The 19,565-nt window shown below is 35.1% G+C and overlaps 1 protein-coding gene across 1 annotated transcript in view; it reads left to right on the forward strand.

Moving 5' to 3' along the window:
• The first annotated feature begins 4,880 nt into the window (after window positions 1-4,880).
• LOC132698670 (uncharacterized) overlaps window positions 4,881-19,565 on the forward strand; it is a 34,437-nt gene continuing 19,752 nt past the window's right edge. The window contains exons 1-2 of the mRNA XM_060664863.1: window positions 4,881-5,089; window positions 17,825-17,926. Coding sequence (XP_060520846.1) covers window positions 4,881-5,089; window positions 17,825-17,926 — 311 coding nt within the window. The remainder of the gene's footprint in view (window positions 5,090-17,824; window positions 17,927-19,565) is intronic.

Here is a 19,565-nt window from a genome sequence, read left to right on the forward strand (position 1 = left end):
TAAATAACAGTCACGTGGAATCCAGAAAACAACATTAGCATGTCGTTAATGATATAAGTAGCCTGAACTTACCTCCATTAAGTTCATTAATTGAAAAAACGTATTTTACTTTTCGTGGTGACAAAACAGGAAGCAGAACTGGCACACTTTTTTAAATATTTCTGCAAGAAAGCGGAGGCGTAACAGGATTGCACATATTCGGACGCTGTTGACGATTAGTGTGGAGATGTTTACCCGCGATTTAATTATTTTTAGATAGTTCAAAACCTGCTTGTTTAATGCCATGCGCCATAAGGAACCCAAGCATAATTCAGACCCATTCAAACGTTGCTATAAGGTTTTCTAGTCATTGTAATATGTGTATATATAATCTGGGAGTGGTTGCTTGCTTTAAGGGGTTGCACAAGATGTTGGATGTCGCTCCGAACTTGTAATAGTCGTAATTTAACGAATAAAGACTATTTATTATTGTTATTGTTATTATAATTTCCATGTTAAATGTGGATCAAAATGAGAACCTAAGCATTTTATGGAGGTCGGATTGAGTAATTATGGTTTCTATAACTAAAGCCAGTTACAGCTGCACCAATCGTATATATCTCTTGGTCCAATATTTGAATAATTAAGAAAAAGAATATAAAGATTGCCGTAAACCTTAAAGGCTTGGTTTATTGCACCTGCAGCTTTTCGAAAGCTCCATGCGGTTGTGTATATTTCGTGGTGGGTGTTCATGAGAGCCTGTTTGGCAAATGGAGAGGAAACTATTCAATTAGAAGCGCAAATTATGTATCAACGCCCGACCGTCGAGCAACACGTGCTTGAAATTTATTGATGCGGCATTAATTTCGTGCGCAATAGCTGAAATATGTCTCTATTTTACTAACGTATACAAAATTGTTGCGGGTATGCAAAGTACCCCCCTACGAGTGAAGTAAATTATACGAACGCCATGCAAATAAACACACCTCGTATATTAGGAAACCAATAAAAAAAATGCTGCGTGCGGGCGTTCGACGTAATTTCAGACGTGCACTATTTAAGTCTTAAATAATATGGCATTAAGATAATGCGTAACAATTTGCGATATTAGTTGCTAATTTTGCCGGGAAATTGGGGGGGCATTAAGTGTTAAGTTTCAGCGGCGTGTTTCCATATGTAAATACGCTTTTCTAGCGTTCGTTTTTGCGGGAAATTATTTTTCGACGTATATGCAAATGCGTAATTGTTTCTGAGGCGATTTAAGATATAATTGTCGCGTTCAATATTTTCGCAACAGACGCCGCTGCGTGGATTACGATTAACCGTTGCCGGGTGCCATAATCCGCCATTAAAATTCACGTCGAAGTGTAGAAATGAGCGTCCGACATTCTTAAACGTACCGTTTTCTGATCTTTGGCCATCCAATTATCACTGCGAGGCATGTCGCTCGCGAAATCTTACGTGAAAGAATGCCCAGGCACCATTCTATATTAAAGCCGATAATTATTTATATAAATAGCTGTCGGATATAGCCGGAGCGATAATGTCATATTTTATTTATTTTGTTTATGGATTCCGGTACGTTTCAGTCCTTTTCACATTTCCAAAGTTCATCCAAAACACTTAAATAATTTTCATTTAATTCAAAAATTGTTTTGTTACACTTACTAGATTATTCTAAATCAACCTTTCTGGCTACTTCCAAAGGCCTCAATTCTACGCTACTGAGAAAATTGCATTGTTATTTTTTTTTGTTTGTTTTCAAATACTTTATATGTAACGATTTGTATTTTTGAAGAAGCCCTACCATTATTTTGAGAATAATAGCTAAGAAAGAGCATAATATTATAGAATATGTTATCGAAATGATTAAAAATATTTAAATAAAATGAGCTCTATTTGATGCGGACATGTTTTAAAAAATGTAATGTAGGGCCGATAAATCTGTAAAGTTGAGCACTATAGCTACCAGAGCCATTCAATGATCTTGCCTTAAAGCCACTGTCTAAAATACCATTATTTGTCCCATTGAACGATACAATACCCTAGCAAATATAGAGAAAAAATAAACCCAAAGTTGAACCAAATTTCTGAGATCAAAAATATACATTCTCAACCCAGTTTAAAATCACTTCATAATCTTTCTAAAATTGTGAGAGTTGGCAATTGTCATGTTCGTCACTGCAACTTAAAGGATCTATTGTGACTCTCCCCATAGTTATAGATTTATCGCTTTAATTAGACTCCATATATTCGAGCTCCTGAAGCTGAAGCTGGCAGTGGCCCGTCTAGAGATCTACCATTATTGTTGGCCATTCCTGTGTAGCATAGCAGGGCTTCTGTGACCTGTCTTTGTCCTGACATATCTCCACCATAAGGAATAGTCGGCAACGTTTTCTGAATTAACTTGAATTTCATATCGGTTGAATCAAAATGTTATTCACATAAGTTAAATTAATGAAACTGCACATCAAATTAATCTAGTCTTAGATAAAGATTGTGTCAGAATAATCCTTTGATACTCGGTCAGTAAACAGTAAACTTTAGTACATTATACATTAGTACAACGTATCTTTGGATAAGTTTATTTACCAAAGCCATAAAATCGGAATGGACCATATTATGCCGTTGACCTTGTGCTAAGGGTCGTCCCACATTACTTCTTCTTCTGGGCTTATAATTTAGTGCTATTGTACGTGGGAATACTAGTTCTTTAGATATACAGTTACTTTATTTTCTGATATCTGTGTTTCTGTGATCCAGCATTGCACATCTCTTGACTTCATTTACATTTTTTTTAATTAGCCATGTCTCTGACATACAGCATGGTTGGAACTGATATGGAACTGATAAGCACTGTTTTCTCAAAGTTCCTATGGTAACACCTATTTTATTTAAAGTTATTAATGTATGTTATATCGCACTCCAAATAGTTAGAGGTGTCAGCCTTTCACACTTGAACATTTCGATTTCATCTATTTATGAGAAATTGTCGACTCGACAAAAAAACAAAGGATTCGGTACCGATGGCTTCCCACCATATCTTATTAAGCATTGCAGCTTCATACTTTCTAGACTTTATATTATCGCTAACCAATCTTTAAAAACAGGAACTTTTCCAACTTACTCGAAATCAAGCTTCATTACCCCTATCCTAAAATCTGGCTATAACTCGCAAGTCAACAATTATAGGCCCATTAGTATCATGAGCTGTATTCCTAAAGTATTCGAAGGTTTATTCTGCGACTATTTATCTGCTGGCGTAAAAGTTTCATTTATCGACCAACAATTTGGATTTCTCCCCCATCGCTCCACTGAGTTAAACTTGCTTACATTTACGGATTTTCTGCTAGAATCATTGGAGGAGGGTTTCACGTTCATGCCATTTACGCAGACTTTTCAAAGGCATTTGATGGAGTACATCATCAAATCTTAATCAAAAAATTGTAAAATATTGGGATCCAGATAAAACTTTTGGATTGGTTAACATTGTACCTTACTGAAAGAGTGCAGATTGTGCCTGTCCAGAGCTTCAAATCCACCGAAATTAAAGTGCCTTCTGGTGTTCTGCAAGGATCACACCTGGAACCCCTATGTATATGTGAATATATTGGTATTGCCTCATGTTTTCATCATGCATTTTTCCTATTATTTGCTGAAGGCCTAAAATTCTATATGAAAGTTCAAAATGCTGATGGCTACATAAAACTCCCATCCGATTTATCGCTATGGTGCGATTTCAATGGAATTAAACTAAATATTAATAAATGCCAACTAATGAACTTCAACGGGAGCAGAACCCCATTATACTCATAACAAAAAAGAGTCACCGTTATTGCAGGTCTACATAATAAGGGATCTTGGAGTGTTACTTACACACACCATGTTTCATTTATTGTATCTAAATCACTTTAGATTTTCGGCTTTATTATGCGTTATACGGTGGACTTCCAGAGTATTCCGTCTCTCAGATTACTGTTCTGCCCCCTCGTGCATCTACAGCTGGGTTATTGTTCCTGTGTGTGGTCACCTTCGTATAACGTCCACATGAAGAGTGCAGCATAGGTTCCTGCGGTATATAGCATTTTAGGAGCACCTAATACTTGAGGACGTCGATTACTCAGAATTGGAAAACTCTCTCCAACTTACAACTCTTAAATTGTCATGAGCTGTTATGTAAGATTGGGTTTCACGTTCCTCTCTCCCCGCCAGACCAAAATAAACCACTCCTTTAAGGTATTGTACTAACTATGGGCAGAGTTCTTTTCGTACTAGATCAGACGCACTAGCAAATCACTTTTCGGGCAAACTTGACTGCTTCCAGAGTGAACAAATATCTTAGAAGGAACTAAAAGACTGTCAGTGATACAGTTCCGTTGCCTGACTTCTGAATAGTATTGTATGTGTTGATACCTCGCTACTGTCGACTCCTATATTAATATTAATATTTTGGAAAACCAATGTTTGTCATACTAGGGTTCGATCTTTATCTATCTATTTCATACTGTTTTGTTTTTGTTATATTTTATTTTATTTTGTTTTTCATACTGTTTTGTTTTTGTTATATTTTATTTTATTTTGTTTTTTACTACTTTGTTTATGTGAATCTTATTTTATATTGGGCGGTTGGCCCGTTGATAAATAAATAAATGATTAATTTGTATCTTGATCTTATTGTATCTCTACTCTTGAAGGCCATGCTTTTTGCTTTATTTTTGGAAAGTTCACATGGATATGGTGTCTAGGAGATGTCCAGCCGGGGTATAATTACAAGTTCCAGGAATTTCAACTTGTCTCAAAAACTCAGCTCGAATATTTGCAACACCAAATCATATCCACATACACACAAATCTATCAATACAAAATTCTGCTGTATACCTCAGTGAACAGCATCCTGCGACATGGTTGAGCGAAGCGGCAAGCCCCTGTTATCGATGCAGGTCGGGGATAATCTCACCCTGCCTCCCTCGCGGCCTCCCACATGCCCCGGCGTCGTCATGGAAACGCCCCGTGTATGCCACACACGCACACACATGTGCGGAGTTGGCGGGGGTGTGGAGCGGGAGGACGGGCGGCTAGTGGATATGTCGAACGCCATACATGTACATGTGTGTGTAGTCTATTGAGAGGATTGGGACGTGAGCGGAAGAGAGATAAATAGAGTTGTTGAGCATTGTACGTCTTTCGATGTGATGTTGTGGAGACGGATGCCGTGAACCGGCGGGGGTCGGGGGACATTTTCTGTATTGAAATCTAGGAAATATACCGTAAATTTAATACGGCATAACGACGTAACCAATTATGGGTTTTAACGCAAATAAACGAACGTTTCCCTTTATTTGAACAAATAAAACACTCGAAAAGTCGAGCGGCGGGGCAACGGAACACCCCTATATCGGTTTTACCTGTGCTGTGAATGCCCTTAATTGTGTCAACCCTTTGCATATGGAGCGTTCAATATAAACACACAACGTATCCGTTCCTTTAATTTGATGCTATATTTTTTATACTAACTGTTGGCGGATATCTAAATGTAAGTTGACCTCAAAAAAATTAAAATGTTTAAAATATATTAATTGATATTGTTGTTCACAAGTTTATCAGAAATACGCTCTAACCGTTTTAATTTAACGTTGTTGAAATTTATAGAAATACTGATGTGTAATATCCAAATACTACAAGTTTAAACAAAAAAGTCCTTGTTCACTATAAACTTTAACTTAAATTCTACCGGTTTAAAAACTGATATTCCCAAAATTTCGTGGTCATCGTCAATTTCCTCAGCTAACACTTCGAAAAAGGGCATTGTGAGCTTGAAACAGGCGTCGCACAGGTTCTGAACGCCCTAGACATCACAAGATCGTGATATCTTAGACTTCTTGTTCTCAGAATGCTGCAGCCAATTTTACGAGTTTTGCGGAGGAAACAATGGCTTCTATAGAGGAAGCTTTGGAGTAGCCATCAAGTTTATCTCATCTATTGAACTCGGGCACGGCCATTGCGACGATTTCGATGAATATTCCTTAATATAATAGATCGCCTTATTCTAATACGATCCCATAGAATAACGAGAGCATTATTGATCATTGTTTAAAGCCTAATAGGCACCAAGAACATCATATTGTATTATTTAATAAATAAATAATCTATATACTTTTTACAAAACTTCTGGATTCCTCCTGTGTCGGTTTCTGCTGAGTCGAACTTGCTGACGTTTCGCCAATCATCCTGTTGGCCTCTTCAGAGCTTGACTGAAACTGGCTCGCATTTTTTTGAGGGGGGCGGAACTAAATGAGGGACATAAACACCGTCTCGGATGACTGATTCCCATATTGGTGACAGGTAGAGACCTGAGTTAAGATTGTTAGATTGTTTATAGATTTCTATAGACTCTCGGATTTGTCGTATGTCCGCTTTCGTGATTGTGTTCGGCAACAGCTGATGAGTTTATTTGTCTTAGTCGTACGGCTCTTTCGTGTTCTTTGAGCTTAGTTGATATTTTTCGACCGGTCTTTGCCGCATTTGCATGGAATACTGTATATTTCTGGCATCTCAAATGGAATTTAGTCTTTGACTGACCGAAGATGTCGAGAAATTTTTGGACAAGTGGTAAATCTGGATTTGACGTTATACTTCTTTAGAACTTTTGATATGTGGTCAGTAATGTTTTGAATGTAAGGATGAGCCATAGTGGCAAATGAAGGATTGCTGTCGGTCTCATTGCTATTGGAAGGTTGTGGTGACGTGTATTTTTTGATGGAACGCTTAATATCTTTAATGTTGAAATTATTAAAGAGAAGAGCAAATGTAAGGTGTTTTAATTCTGGGTTTAGTGACTCGGGCTGAGATAGTTTTACAGCTCTGTAAACAAGAGAAATGATAACCGATAATTTTTGGACCGGATGGTGATATGACCATGCATTAAGATATCGGTCTGTGTGCGTAGGTGTTCTGTAAACACAATGACTCAATGTTAGGTCTGATTTTCTATCGATAAGAATATCTAAGAATGGAAGGTCAGTTTCCAACCCAATAGTAAAACGTATGTTAGGGTGTATAGAGTTTAAATGTCTACGAAAATCTACTAGCGTTTCTTGACCATGAGGCCAAACAACAAAAGTGTCATAGACGAGCGTTGCCATAATTTAGGTTTTAGATGAAAGGTGTCGAGAGTTTTCTTCTCAAAGGCTTCCATAAATATATTCGCAATGACTTGTGATAGTGGAGAACCCATAGCTGTTCCCGACGTTTGTTCCAATATGTTCCAGACAAGCATTTTTCAATTAAGGTGAGAAGGTTTGGTTCCAGATTCTCGGACTTTAATATATCTGAAATGATGTTGAGAGTTTCAGGAATAGGAAATTTGGTAAAGATGCTAATAATGCTACTGGATCGCAGTAATAGTAAAGTTTTAAAAAAAACGAACTGTTGGATTGATTTGGAGTCTCGCTGACATTGACCCCGTTTCTCTTAATACATGCGCGATCATCTACACCGAATGAAAGATCCTCTTCCGAGATATGAAAGCAATAAAAGGACTTATCCGTTACCAATCAGGTAAATTTACCTTTAAATATTTATAGGGAGAAAATAAAATTTCAAAGTTTATCTCAGCTAACCAATTTTACGAGGTGATAACTACTTATTAGATAACTTTGGGTAAAGAGTCGCCATGTGAAAAAACATGAAGCACTTGTAACCGACTTCCTTTATAGTTGCTTAATGCGTCCTAATTTTTATAACGACCCGAGTCTGGTCGTGTTTTTATTTTGACACCTGCACATGTTTTCGTATTCGTGAACGAAATTGCTTAATTAATGACTTGCCGGATGCATTCGTATATCGGAGAAAAATATTATACAGGGGTTTTTAAACGTATAAAATTTGTGAAATGGGGATAATTTTATTAACTTAATAACATTAAATAGTGGGCACAAACTATTATTATATAAACGATCAGCTATACCACTCTACAATTATAAACCATCATTAAGAATTCAAAGTGAAACGAATCAAAGATTTTCCACAGCAGCCACATCTTAACATTGAGTGTATGTGGTCGGTAAGATATATTTAAATCAATTGTTTATTCAATTGTTTAGGTAGATTCAAATACGAATTGCGGATAAACAACTATTAGAACTCTATTTGACATGAGAATAATATTTATTTATTATTACGATGACTTATGAATTATAGGCCTGAAAAACCATAATGTAGTTGTTGTCTATCGACTTGTCTTCGTCCGTTATCTGACTTTTAAGTATTCGTTTTTCAAATAATATTTTACAAGAAGCAAATTAATTTAATTATTTACAATATATCTCTAGAGATGGCCCACTTTTTTGGCCGAAACGCACGTAATATTTATTGAATAAAAAAGTTTTTTTAAAATACAGTTCTTCAGTCACTGGTTTATTGAACATTCTTTCCGCTGCGCTCCGCTCGTGCCAAATCAAACTCGTGACTAAAACGACGTTTATCAAACTTGTTCAATAACATACCATTAATGTCAAAACGTCGGATTAGATAAAAACATATAGGAAGTGATCCAACGAAGCAAATCGCCTTCAATACCGATAATAGATATGTAACAAGTTATAATTTATCGAAAGCTCTGCTAAACTGTGTGTATTACATGCAAGAAATCCACCTGAACTTGCGAATTCATTGGGTATAACCTTTTTTTAATAAATAGGATTAGATTCGGCTGACCGGTTAGGGGAAACAGCGCACTGCTCCTGAATTATATGCAATTTTGTAATATGCACTAGATTCTGGTAGGGTTTTTATTTGTATTAAAAATGATACAGCGGCCTACTAGATGGTCTATCTTTCAAAAACGGTTAACAATACACTTAACAAGTGAAAAACAAAATGCATTTTTTCACTTAAAAAAAAACAACAGTGTTTTACTAATTGTGTCGAATTATGTTGAACAAATTTTTAAAAATCGTCAAATATCTAATTTGGTAGAGGGGTGGCAAGGCTCATAAGTATTTTGGTTTCATCTTCTTTTAGCTTCTATTAAAGTTTATCAAATATAGGAACAATATGGTTTTGATAAAGATAATATATTTTCATAATAATCAGTACGTTTTTTCTTTCATTCAGTAATCACTGCTAACAATATCATTTATTTGCGATATTGGCATTTTTGGAACCATTTCGTTTTTTGAATCGTCTGTTTATTCATACACATTTTCCAAAATTTGTCTTGAATCTTGAGTGATTTCGACGCGATCTAATTGACAATTTATAGTAATACATTAACCGCGAGGTAACACAGCAACTGATTCTATCATGTCCCTTATCTATGAATAAATAATTGGTTATTAGGTTTATCCTGTAATAGGTATGAAGATCGTAATTACTTTTTCGTAGAATATCCATCAGAAGCCAAGACAAATATCTAAATCAATTCCATTATTCTTGGTAAATGTGAAGTAGTGGAATCACTGCATCTGCTCCCTCAGCGTTTCTGATAATGGCGTGGATCTCAGTCCTTGAAATTGTGTTTTCCACACCCGCAACTCCAACTGGTCCTGTTTTCCAGTTTCGCTATAATTCAAGACACTGTAGCACACTGTAGGACAGGCCTGTTTTTCTTTTAGAGCTTATTTCATAAATCCTCGACTTATTATACATTTATAAACATTTTTCACAATTTGTTTTGCATCTAATGGCCAGTGATTGCGACATACATAATGGAAAAATTAGTAATATACGAAGCTTTTTAAATTATAGATTGTTGGATTTACCTTGTAACAATTGCTACGAAGTACGTAATTATTTTTTGGGGGACGGTCCATCAAAACCCAAAACATTATACTTTGAGACACACCATACACCTTTATGATACTCGTTCAGATGAAGTAGTCAGAAACGGATGAAATTTGCAAAATAAATTGGAGTGAAAATACTGTTTTGTATAATGAGCTGTTACTACTGTCTGTTAAAAGATATATTTTCACAGAAGGAAGGAAATATTGATGAAAATGGAATTTCCAAATGCACGTTAAACGGATAACAAAATATAGGCGTAGTGTGTGTAACTTTCCGTCTAGAGCTGGCAGAGTTTAAAATATACAACCCTATCACATTCATATGTTGTAGTATGCATGTTTCGCACATGTATTTTTCTCGCCTCACTTAGGATATACGGGCGGGCATAAATCAACGGTATCAGTGTTCGGTTGCATATGTGTGCGAGTGTTTGTGAATATTCATCGGGAGAGATTGCCCTTTGTGAAAAATCGAGCGTGCCCGATCGGCGAAATGAAGATTTATCGCGTAGTTTTTTGAACGATTTAATGAGTCAGATCGCGAGGGCATAAATTTTCTTGGCCATTTGCGTTTTCGAATGCGATGGTTCCTGCCGCACATGCGCCAGAAAATTTTTCCAATAAATTGAATGCGCGTTTTTTTCAGAGACTAATCAAAAGGAATTTGAGTATTAAATTCTGTTTTCGAATCAGCCAGTTATTGTTTCATATTTATACCAAGTTGATATAGTGTCTTAAAATATATGTTAATGACACGCAAGCCGCACATTGGCATACTTACATTGTCAAAAGTTTTAAAATAATTTACCTTTTCTGAGATGCCTATAAGCATATCTTAAAATGGTCTTTTCCAAGTAAATGCTTTTTTTATCCGCTTTAGTTTTGGTTAGTTCTTCTTGGGTTTTGTATTTGTTGCGTATATCCTTAGGACAGATTGGGTTCTTTATATGTATGGTTTTGATTGTTTTATATTTGGTTTGGCATAACTGGTTTATGATTACAATTATTAACTTAGAGAACTTCGAAGTTTGTCTTTATTGACTAAATTAAACTTTTGAACGCAGCTTCTTTAAATTTGCACTTCTTTTAGCTTCTTTCGCCTCTAACCATTTCCGTTTCGCCCTTCTGTGTGTGTTTGATTTAGATTTAGATGACGTCTTGCCTCTTCAATATAAGACTAGCATTCACAAGGTACTTCAGGGTACTCTTTTTCGGATTCTATTTCCGGGTCGGACTTTAGTTCTACACTTGAAGTTAGGAAAAATGTTTTTCAATTCTACAATCAATTAGAATGGTAATAAAGATTCAAGGAAATTTTTCAAACAAACAACAAAACTTCTGGATTCTTCCTGCGTCAGTTTTTGCTGTTTGAAGTTTGAAGCCAAACGTTAGTAAGTTCGACTCAGCAAAAACCGACGCAGGAGGAATCCAGAAGTTTTGTAAAAAGTAAAGATTCAAGGATTCAAAATTAGTGATGATGAATACACGCGGTACAATGAATAATTTAATGGAAGATTTAAACAATCGTATCTAGGAGAACGTTGTTCCCTAAATTCGAGAATCGGCAGCCTGGAAAAAATCAATAATGAGTCCATTTGAAGGCTGGCAAAGGATTTTAAGAAATAATTTATCCAGAATTCTATAACGCAATTAGTTTTAATAACAGAAATGGTTATAAAGGTTTAAGACAAAATGATTTTCTTGTTTTTTGGGTGTTGGTTTTCGACCAAATGTGACTAATACCCTTAATTACGGAACTTACCGAAACAACTTTTAGAACACATCATTACCCAATTCGCAGCCTTCTTCGCCACGGAAACTTCCTAAAAGGTAACAGAAACTTTGTCACAGATCTTAAAAGACTCAAGAGCAGAAATCAACCAGCGAGAAAGCTACAGGACTCTTATTTTTCAAGTAGATCTATAATTTGTTTAATTGCGGCACCTCATTAACTATTTTATGTATTCTTCTATATTCGGCAAAGTGTATATTATTTGATGATTCTGTATCGATTGCCTATGCATTTCCCTTGTTATTTCACATTTCAAATTTTAATGTTACCCTCCAAAATACCTAAACATAACTTCCATTTAAAATTAACCCAGAAAATCGAAAAACATTAATTCACTTGCAGAATTAAATCTTTTATCTGACTATCCAATAATTGGATCTGATCTTGAATTTTCAAGATATGCAAGATATATCGATTTTGAAATCAATGTCCCATTCAGCGAAATTTTGAAAATCAGAGTTTAGAAGCTATTAAAAATAGGTTTTGGCAGAAGTGATGAAACATGCCGTGACAGCGTTTGACGAATCGAAAAAAGAGATAATATACAGGGTTGTGCATTTGCAATAAGGAAGATAATGACCACTTCCGCGATAACTACATACTCGAAAAATTGAAAAAAGTGTCATCACGAAAACATCTAACCAACGGCTACCGTGAATAATCCTTTAAAGTTATGATTGATAATAAGGACTTGGTAAACGTTTAAAGGCGATAATCCACAACTCCTAAAACTCAGAAGTTCGTTAGCACCCCCTTCCGTTTCCCCACCACTTCGACGGTTCTCCCGCGTTTCCTCCGTTCATTCATTCCCGACCCCCTCCGCCCCGCTGTTTTAAGAGATGAGTTTTCTCTCTCTCTGGTTTCGAAATTAAACTCGGAGTCGAGGGACGGAAGTGTAAACTAGACCATGACCTACTCCGTCGGCCGTCTGGAAGTTCACTCATTCTCAACTTTCAGCACATTACGATGTTATTACGAGGAGCGACGCAGAGGAGTTTAATGAACTTGGCGGCCGTGCGAAAGTTTAGAAAGTCACGTGGAAAGGGGGCGGGGGGATTGGTCGCGGGTTGAATTTTGATTTGTTTACAGGTTGAGTTAATTTTGCGAAGTTTTATTCTTAGTTCATCGGATTTTGAACGATTTCTTAATGGGTGTTTCGAGAAAGTTGCTTTCCCTGAATATCGCGTCATTGTTAATGACATTAATGTTATACTACAATTAGTTTTTGTTATAATTGATATTAATGTTTCTTTCTCTCATTAAATTTGTTATTGTTATTATTATTATATTATATAAGATGGGGTATATAATTGAGATATTTTATAAACACACATTTTTACATTTTGATATTTTATTTAAAATATCTGGCTTTTTTTCCTGATATTTCATCTAAATTTTAAATTTTTTTACTTGCCTCTATTTATTAATATGTCAAATGTCATCTACAAACAATAGCATTTTTCTGATAAGAATCAGTAATAGTATATCATGCATCAAGTGCGGTAAACGGCATTTGACTCACGAGTTTATTTGACACGAACGGAGCGCGTGCTTAACAAAGGAGTGAGATAAAGAGTTTTTCTACTCCCGTCTGTAAAATACGTAATTACCCACCGTTCTAGAGTGCGGGAAGCGTCACTTTACCATGTCAGTTTCGTTTCCCATGAATGCGAGCCACTTGGGACATTTCCGGGATTTTACCGCGCGGATTTGGGAGCAATCTTTTTTTTTTGGGAGATATTTCCCAGGTTTTGAATTTTGATGTTTGTCAATTCCGACAGTCATGTCGGAATTGACGGTCGTAGAAAAAGTGTAGTATGCAATATATTCGGTAAACTTTTTAAGTCACTCGTTTATTAAACACTCGCTCCGCTCGTGAGTTAAATGCCGTTTACCGCACTTATTAAAGAATTACAAACGGGAGTAGAAAAAAATATTTTTGTAATGGAAGTTGATGAAAATATTATATTACAGCTACGGTACCTCAGCGGCCTGTTCGCGGAACCCTGCTTATTTTATGAACTATTATAGAGGCAGAATAAAGTATTCGCTTAACAGTCACTAAGCTCTTAATGCACACAATCTTATTTAATTTAATTTCTTTCTAAATAATAACAAATATAAACAGAATCCATATTACTTGACAGACATATCGATTCTAAAATGACTTGGAACAAACACCTCACCATCTCTCACGAAAAATTATTATACCGTTCAGAATAATGGTTATATTAAGCTAAAGGAAGCATATTAACTGCAACACGAAACATACATTTAGATAATGCGTAAAGGTGTCCTAAACATAAACATGTAACAACAATATACATATAAGGCTCTATAATTTTTTTAGTAGACTCGAATTTTATCCGTTCAACCTATTAAAATAATATATAATAATAGTATGTATGTCAACTAAGCTTATATTTGTAACTACGACATGCGCACGCACCTTAACTATGGTAATTGTCTACATCAATTACCATAGATCTCAAATGAAATTGCGCAGCATCACGCATTGAAAAACAATCAAGCAAATATTTCAAATTAAGAATTATTTTACAAATCATCATAATTTTAATATGGAAGTCATTCCCGTGACACCGGTTGATACATACTATATGTTATAACTTCTTCACTTCCCCTAAACGTATTTCTTGCAGCAAATTTTATTGAAGTTTCTTTGAGAGATTAATCTACAATTTTGCTATTTATTATTAATTATTATTATTTCTTTATTTTAGATTGCAGAGTTCATGTATAAGAAGCATAAAAAAGCTCAACATTCAAAAACGCACAAAGAAAAAATATCAGTCACGCCTCAGACAAGAATTAGAACACACACCAACTGCCACAGACATTGAAACAGAATGGAACATACAACTATAACAAATATAGCAATTGAAGTAGGCAAAAAGAAAAAGTTTAGAAGGCGGAAAGGCTTGAGGTTCTGGATACCTGAACTAAAACAATTATTTGGCGAATTGACGTAAAGCAATCTCTGCATAAACATAAATAATGAGATTAAAAACGCCCGGCTTCACAATTTGACTAAATTCCTTGCTACTACTACTCCGACACAAAGATCAACACATGCATTTTTTCATCCTACCGAGAAAACAAACTCGCCATATGGATGATCCGAAAATAGAAGCAATAAAGCCAACCATATTTCCCATGCATATTAAATCCTTCACGCTTCATAATTTCGAATAATTATTTGCATAAATCTGTCAGTACAGTTTCGCATGCTCATCCCGGCAGCAAACCCTTTCCGAAAAAAAAGCGACCCTTTTTTGGGGCGCAACAAAAGATAGGCAAATCTTTTCGGCAAACCTGCAATTGTGCGGATGGTAATAACACGCATTTTCCTTATTCAACGGACCGTGGGTTATATCATATATTTCTTGTGTGTGCGTGTTCGTGTTGCGAGTGCGGAAGGGTTTAAGATATGTATGTGCGATATTTTTATAATATGAACGCCGACAAAAACCGTTACACCTTCGTGCCAGTCTGAATATTTTTTGGACGCAGCGGATATCGCAGCATTCATCACCATTGCCTCGTGTATATTTTGAAACTTCGTCAGAACCGTCAGAAAATTTTAGTTTTTTACGTATCACAGACACAGACGCCATCGTTGCTCGTGCTAGGCGTGCAAGGCAAATAAATATGTAGTGATGCTTTTAACACTTATGACAAGGAAATTTAAAAAAAAAATAAAAAAATAAATTAAATACTCAAATCGAATACCGCTAGCAATTTAACAGTGGTTCTAATTCCAGTGTCGCCATTAGGGCAAAGCTGCGTAAATATGTTGCGATAATATACCGCTAAAACATGAAATTATCTTTTGGGGTTTCGGAGAAGTATGCACGGAAGCTGAAGCTCGGATAACCGTGATACCTCTGCATTTTAGTTTTATATCATTTTATATGATGTTTAAAAGATATTATTATTTATAGGTTTTCTACCTATAATAATTATTCGGATTACTTTATTACCTAAAGAGAATTTTTTGCGTTTTTTAAATTTGTTCTCTATCCAATTTATTTGTGTTAGTTATGAGAACGTGTTGCATACTATACCTTTTCTACGACCGTCGCGAAAAAAACACAATTTAACAAATTAAAAATAATAACAGATTATCGAGTTACTCAGTTTAGTGCCATTCAACATATACGGATATTTTCGGAGATATTTCCCCCCCTTGAATTTTTACGCTTGTTCAGACGGACATGTCAGTAAATGTAAAACTAACTAAGAAAAAGTATAGTATGCAACACGTTCGGAAAACTTTTTAGTCTAATGCCGTTTACCGCACCTGCATAATATACTATCTCAGTTGCCATTAAACTTACTCGTTTATGGTTCCGATCGGTTCTGCTATTGTTGTCTCTGTTTAACTGTGTACGTTAGATAAAGAGAGAGGTATTTTTAAATAAACACAATTTTAAAACGTTATGTTGTTTGTTTAACTTTTACAATTGATCATTAAGTAGTTTATTTAAAGGAAAAGACTGTAATTGAAAGAAGAACCGTCCAAGCACAGAGCTTTTAAGAGGATTAAATTTTTAAGATTGTATAAGCAAAAAAAAGCAGGTCCTAACCTTCAAGTTCATGTGAACGGTATGTAAAATTTCTGTTGGAAACTTAAAATTGTAAATTTCACTTTACTTAGCAAGTAGTCCGCTAGATTTGAATTGTAGCTTACAGCCAGTAGTATTTAAATTGTCTGATATATTGCATAACATTTTTCTTTGTATTAGTTTTTCGGTACATTTTTGCAAAACGACACGAATACATTCACTGATATGACCGTCAGAATTGACAAAGGTCAAAATTTGACAGTGCGGTTGCTCCCAAACCCTTGGGGTAAAAACCCGGAAAAGTGTGCAATTAGGTATTTTAAAGATGGAGCAAAAAATAGTATATTATGCAACAAGTGCGGTAAACGATATTTAAGCGAGTGCTTAATAAACGACGCTTCCAGCATGCTAGTTCCGTGTGTAATTAGGTATTATACAGACGCGATTAGAAAAAAAATATTATTATATATGGAGTTGTTTGTTGCCAAATTTCTTAAAAAGTCTTTTTAATCTCTGAAAATATTCAAGATAACTATTGTATATATCCAATAAAAAAGTTCCAGAATGTTTCGCAGAATATGAAAATGTAATAATATACAGGGTGGTCGATTTAAAATACGAAAGTTGATACACGTTACGAGTATATCTGGCAACACCGTAACATGTCAGGTTTTTATCGTAAGTCATTCTCCATAAACGTCTAATAGGACACTCACAATAAATTAGCCCGTATAATTAACATCGTTACCGAATAGCACTAGTAATCTATATTGTTTTATATTCAGTTACGAACATGATCTAAAGTATGTTAAAGTCATCAAGATAGCACTAAAATTGCCGAAATGTCGACGGGATAAGAGATTGTTTTTTTTTTATATAAATATACCCCAAAAGAACGTATCAAATTCTTTGATATCGAAAGGGGAACTTAAATTTTTACTATAAAGAACTTTATACAAAATTTCTCCAAATTGTTCGACAAAAAATAAAATATTTTCTAGAAGCGATTTAAAAAACATCCGACCAAGGATGATGATGCTTTGCACGGCTGCCTGAAAATAGAACGTCGCCAAAGAAATGTCTAAGTTGCAGATAATTAAATATAGGCAACATCTTTGGTTTTCTACTCAAGTTTAGTACATTTTACAAGTTTCCCTATCTAAGGCGTAGTTTACTAATCTGAACCTCTTCAATAACCGCTGTATCGATGAAATAAGCTCGATTTCAGTACATTAAGCATAAAATAAGTATTTCAATGATATAACGTTACGAAAAGTTCGACTTTCATTGCAATATTGCAAAACGCTTTCGAAATGCAAAAATCTGTCATTATATTTAATGATCTGCATATCGTAAATTCGACAAATTATCGCGCCATCATTCTAAAACTCGGCATACGCCGTTCGAAAACGGATGCGGCCTGTCCCTTCGATACTCATTATTATGCACATGCACACGCGCTTGAGCTTATAACTGAAAATTAACAAAGGGTCGAAAAAGCGGGACGACGACGTATGCAGATGGGACCCAGAGAGTTTTTTTCTTAATTTCAAAAGGGGGTTAGGTTAATCAGTCCCCACTCCATATTTTAATGGGATTCAAGGCCACACCCCGAAAAACAGAAGGGTTGATGCTCGGGCTACGGATAATTTTAATTTTTTGTCGTCGGTGCGATGACGAAGGTGGATCGTTTGCGTTCTGGGAGAATGTTCAGCGTTGGTTAGTGAGTTTTACAGTGCTCGAAGGTTGACTTTCGAATTGGAGACTGCCTTAAGTTGTTACAGGTAAGGAGCGTAAAGAGAAATTGCTTAAATTTGGTGGCCTTTTGTTGACATCGTTATATGTAAATAGTCAATTGAAATTCTGATAAACAACTTAATAAGTTTCGTTCAATGAGTTATTGGAAAAATTTTTCCAAGTGAGCTATATTTACTGCAGATATTTTTTGACAACATTCTATTTGCTCTAGTCGGTTGAAATGTGGGAACGCCAGAAAATAATAATAATAATGAATGTTTTTTATTGTGTAATGTATTATCAACAAGAGTATATTGCAATAAATTTATCACGACAATTCCGGTGCAGTCTAGCTTAAAAGCTGAACCGAACATTGACATGTTTAATCAAGATATTTAACTTTAAACTTTACGCAATCGAGCAATTTATAACAATGAAAATTGAAGCTATTTAGCTATAAAAAAAAATCCTATAAAGACCATAAACAGTTTTACAATATGAAAATGTTATTGTGTGCTTAAAATTTTAACATTGATACTTAAACAGTGTTTGGGTCTTGAATTGTAACAACGCACTGCGTTACACGAGAAAGAACAACAAAACATGGCGGTCCGACGGTGTTGTAGGTTTAATGATACTTATTTAATTACTTTAATAATAGGTAGATGTAGATCTCTACTAGCATCCATTCTCAGCCAATTTATATTGCTATGAAGATGAGATATGATTTATTATTATAAGATTATTTCTATGTCTCTGCAATTTCCACGTATAACAAGACCGTATCTCATATGTGTCTCAAAATTACTGCGATAAAGCATTTTTTTAGTTTCCCATGAAATATACGTACCTAATACTCTAAGACTATATATATTACTTTATTTAACTTATCTACTACATTACACCCTAAAAGGTGCTATCCAAATACCCAAAAACATTGTCAATCGCTTAAAACAATATCACCGTTGTTTAAATTTAACTTCTGTAGTGACTCTACTTTCGGTCGATTTGTTCTAAACATTGTTACAACAGTCTTAGCGTTATTAATAACTAATTTATTTTTAGTAAACCAATTATTCGCTCTCATCATGAATCTCTCAGCTTCCTTTTTGAGGTTTAAGGTGTACTTATTTACAATTGGTATCATCGGCGCAGTTAGTGATTTTACAACTTTGATAAAAAATAAACAACTTGCGGCTTTCTTTCTGAAAGGTACCATTGCACCCACCTCAAAGCCAGTGCTCTTATTGCATACATTTGTAGTTGATTGAAATGCATACTAAGGAACAACGCTAATGGGATTTCACCACTTTCTAAAACATCAAGTATATGTTGTACGAAGCTAAGTACTGCTGTTTGAATTGCCTGCCATAAAGTTTAAAATTCGATGACACATCAGTTTTTCGAAAATTTTAGAGAATGATGGTAGCAGAACTTAAACCTCTTTTAAAGATTGGGAAAACCAGGGCATGTTTAAGTTGATCTGGAAATATTCCAAAACTTAGCGCACTGTTTATCATGAATACCAATGGAATCACTGGCAAAACAAACTGAGACTAGTAGAAATATCATCGTGTCCACGACTAAACTTTAATTTTTTAGCTATATCCCAAATTTCTTTTTCATCCCCTGGATGAAGAACTATTGCGGTTTGATTAAATTCAATGTTCGAACTAAAAGGTATAT

This window comes from Cylas formicarius, unplaced genomic scaffold (assembly GCF_029955315.1).
Source record: "Cylas formicarius isolate icCylForm1 unplaced genomic scaffold, icCylForm1.1 PGA_scaffold_2__14_contigs__length_35257938, whole genome shotgun sequence".
Lineage (NCBI taxonomy): Eukaryota > Metazoa > Arthropoda > Insecta > Coleoptera > Brentidae > Cylas > Cylas formicarius.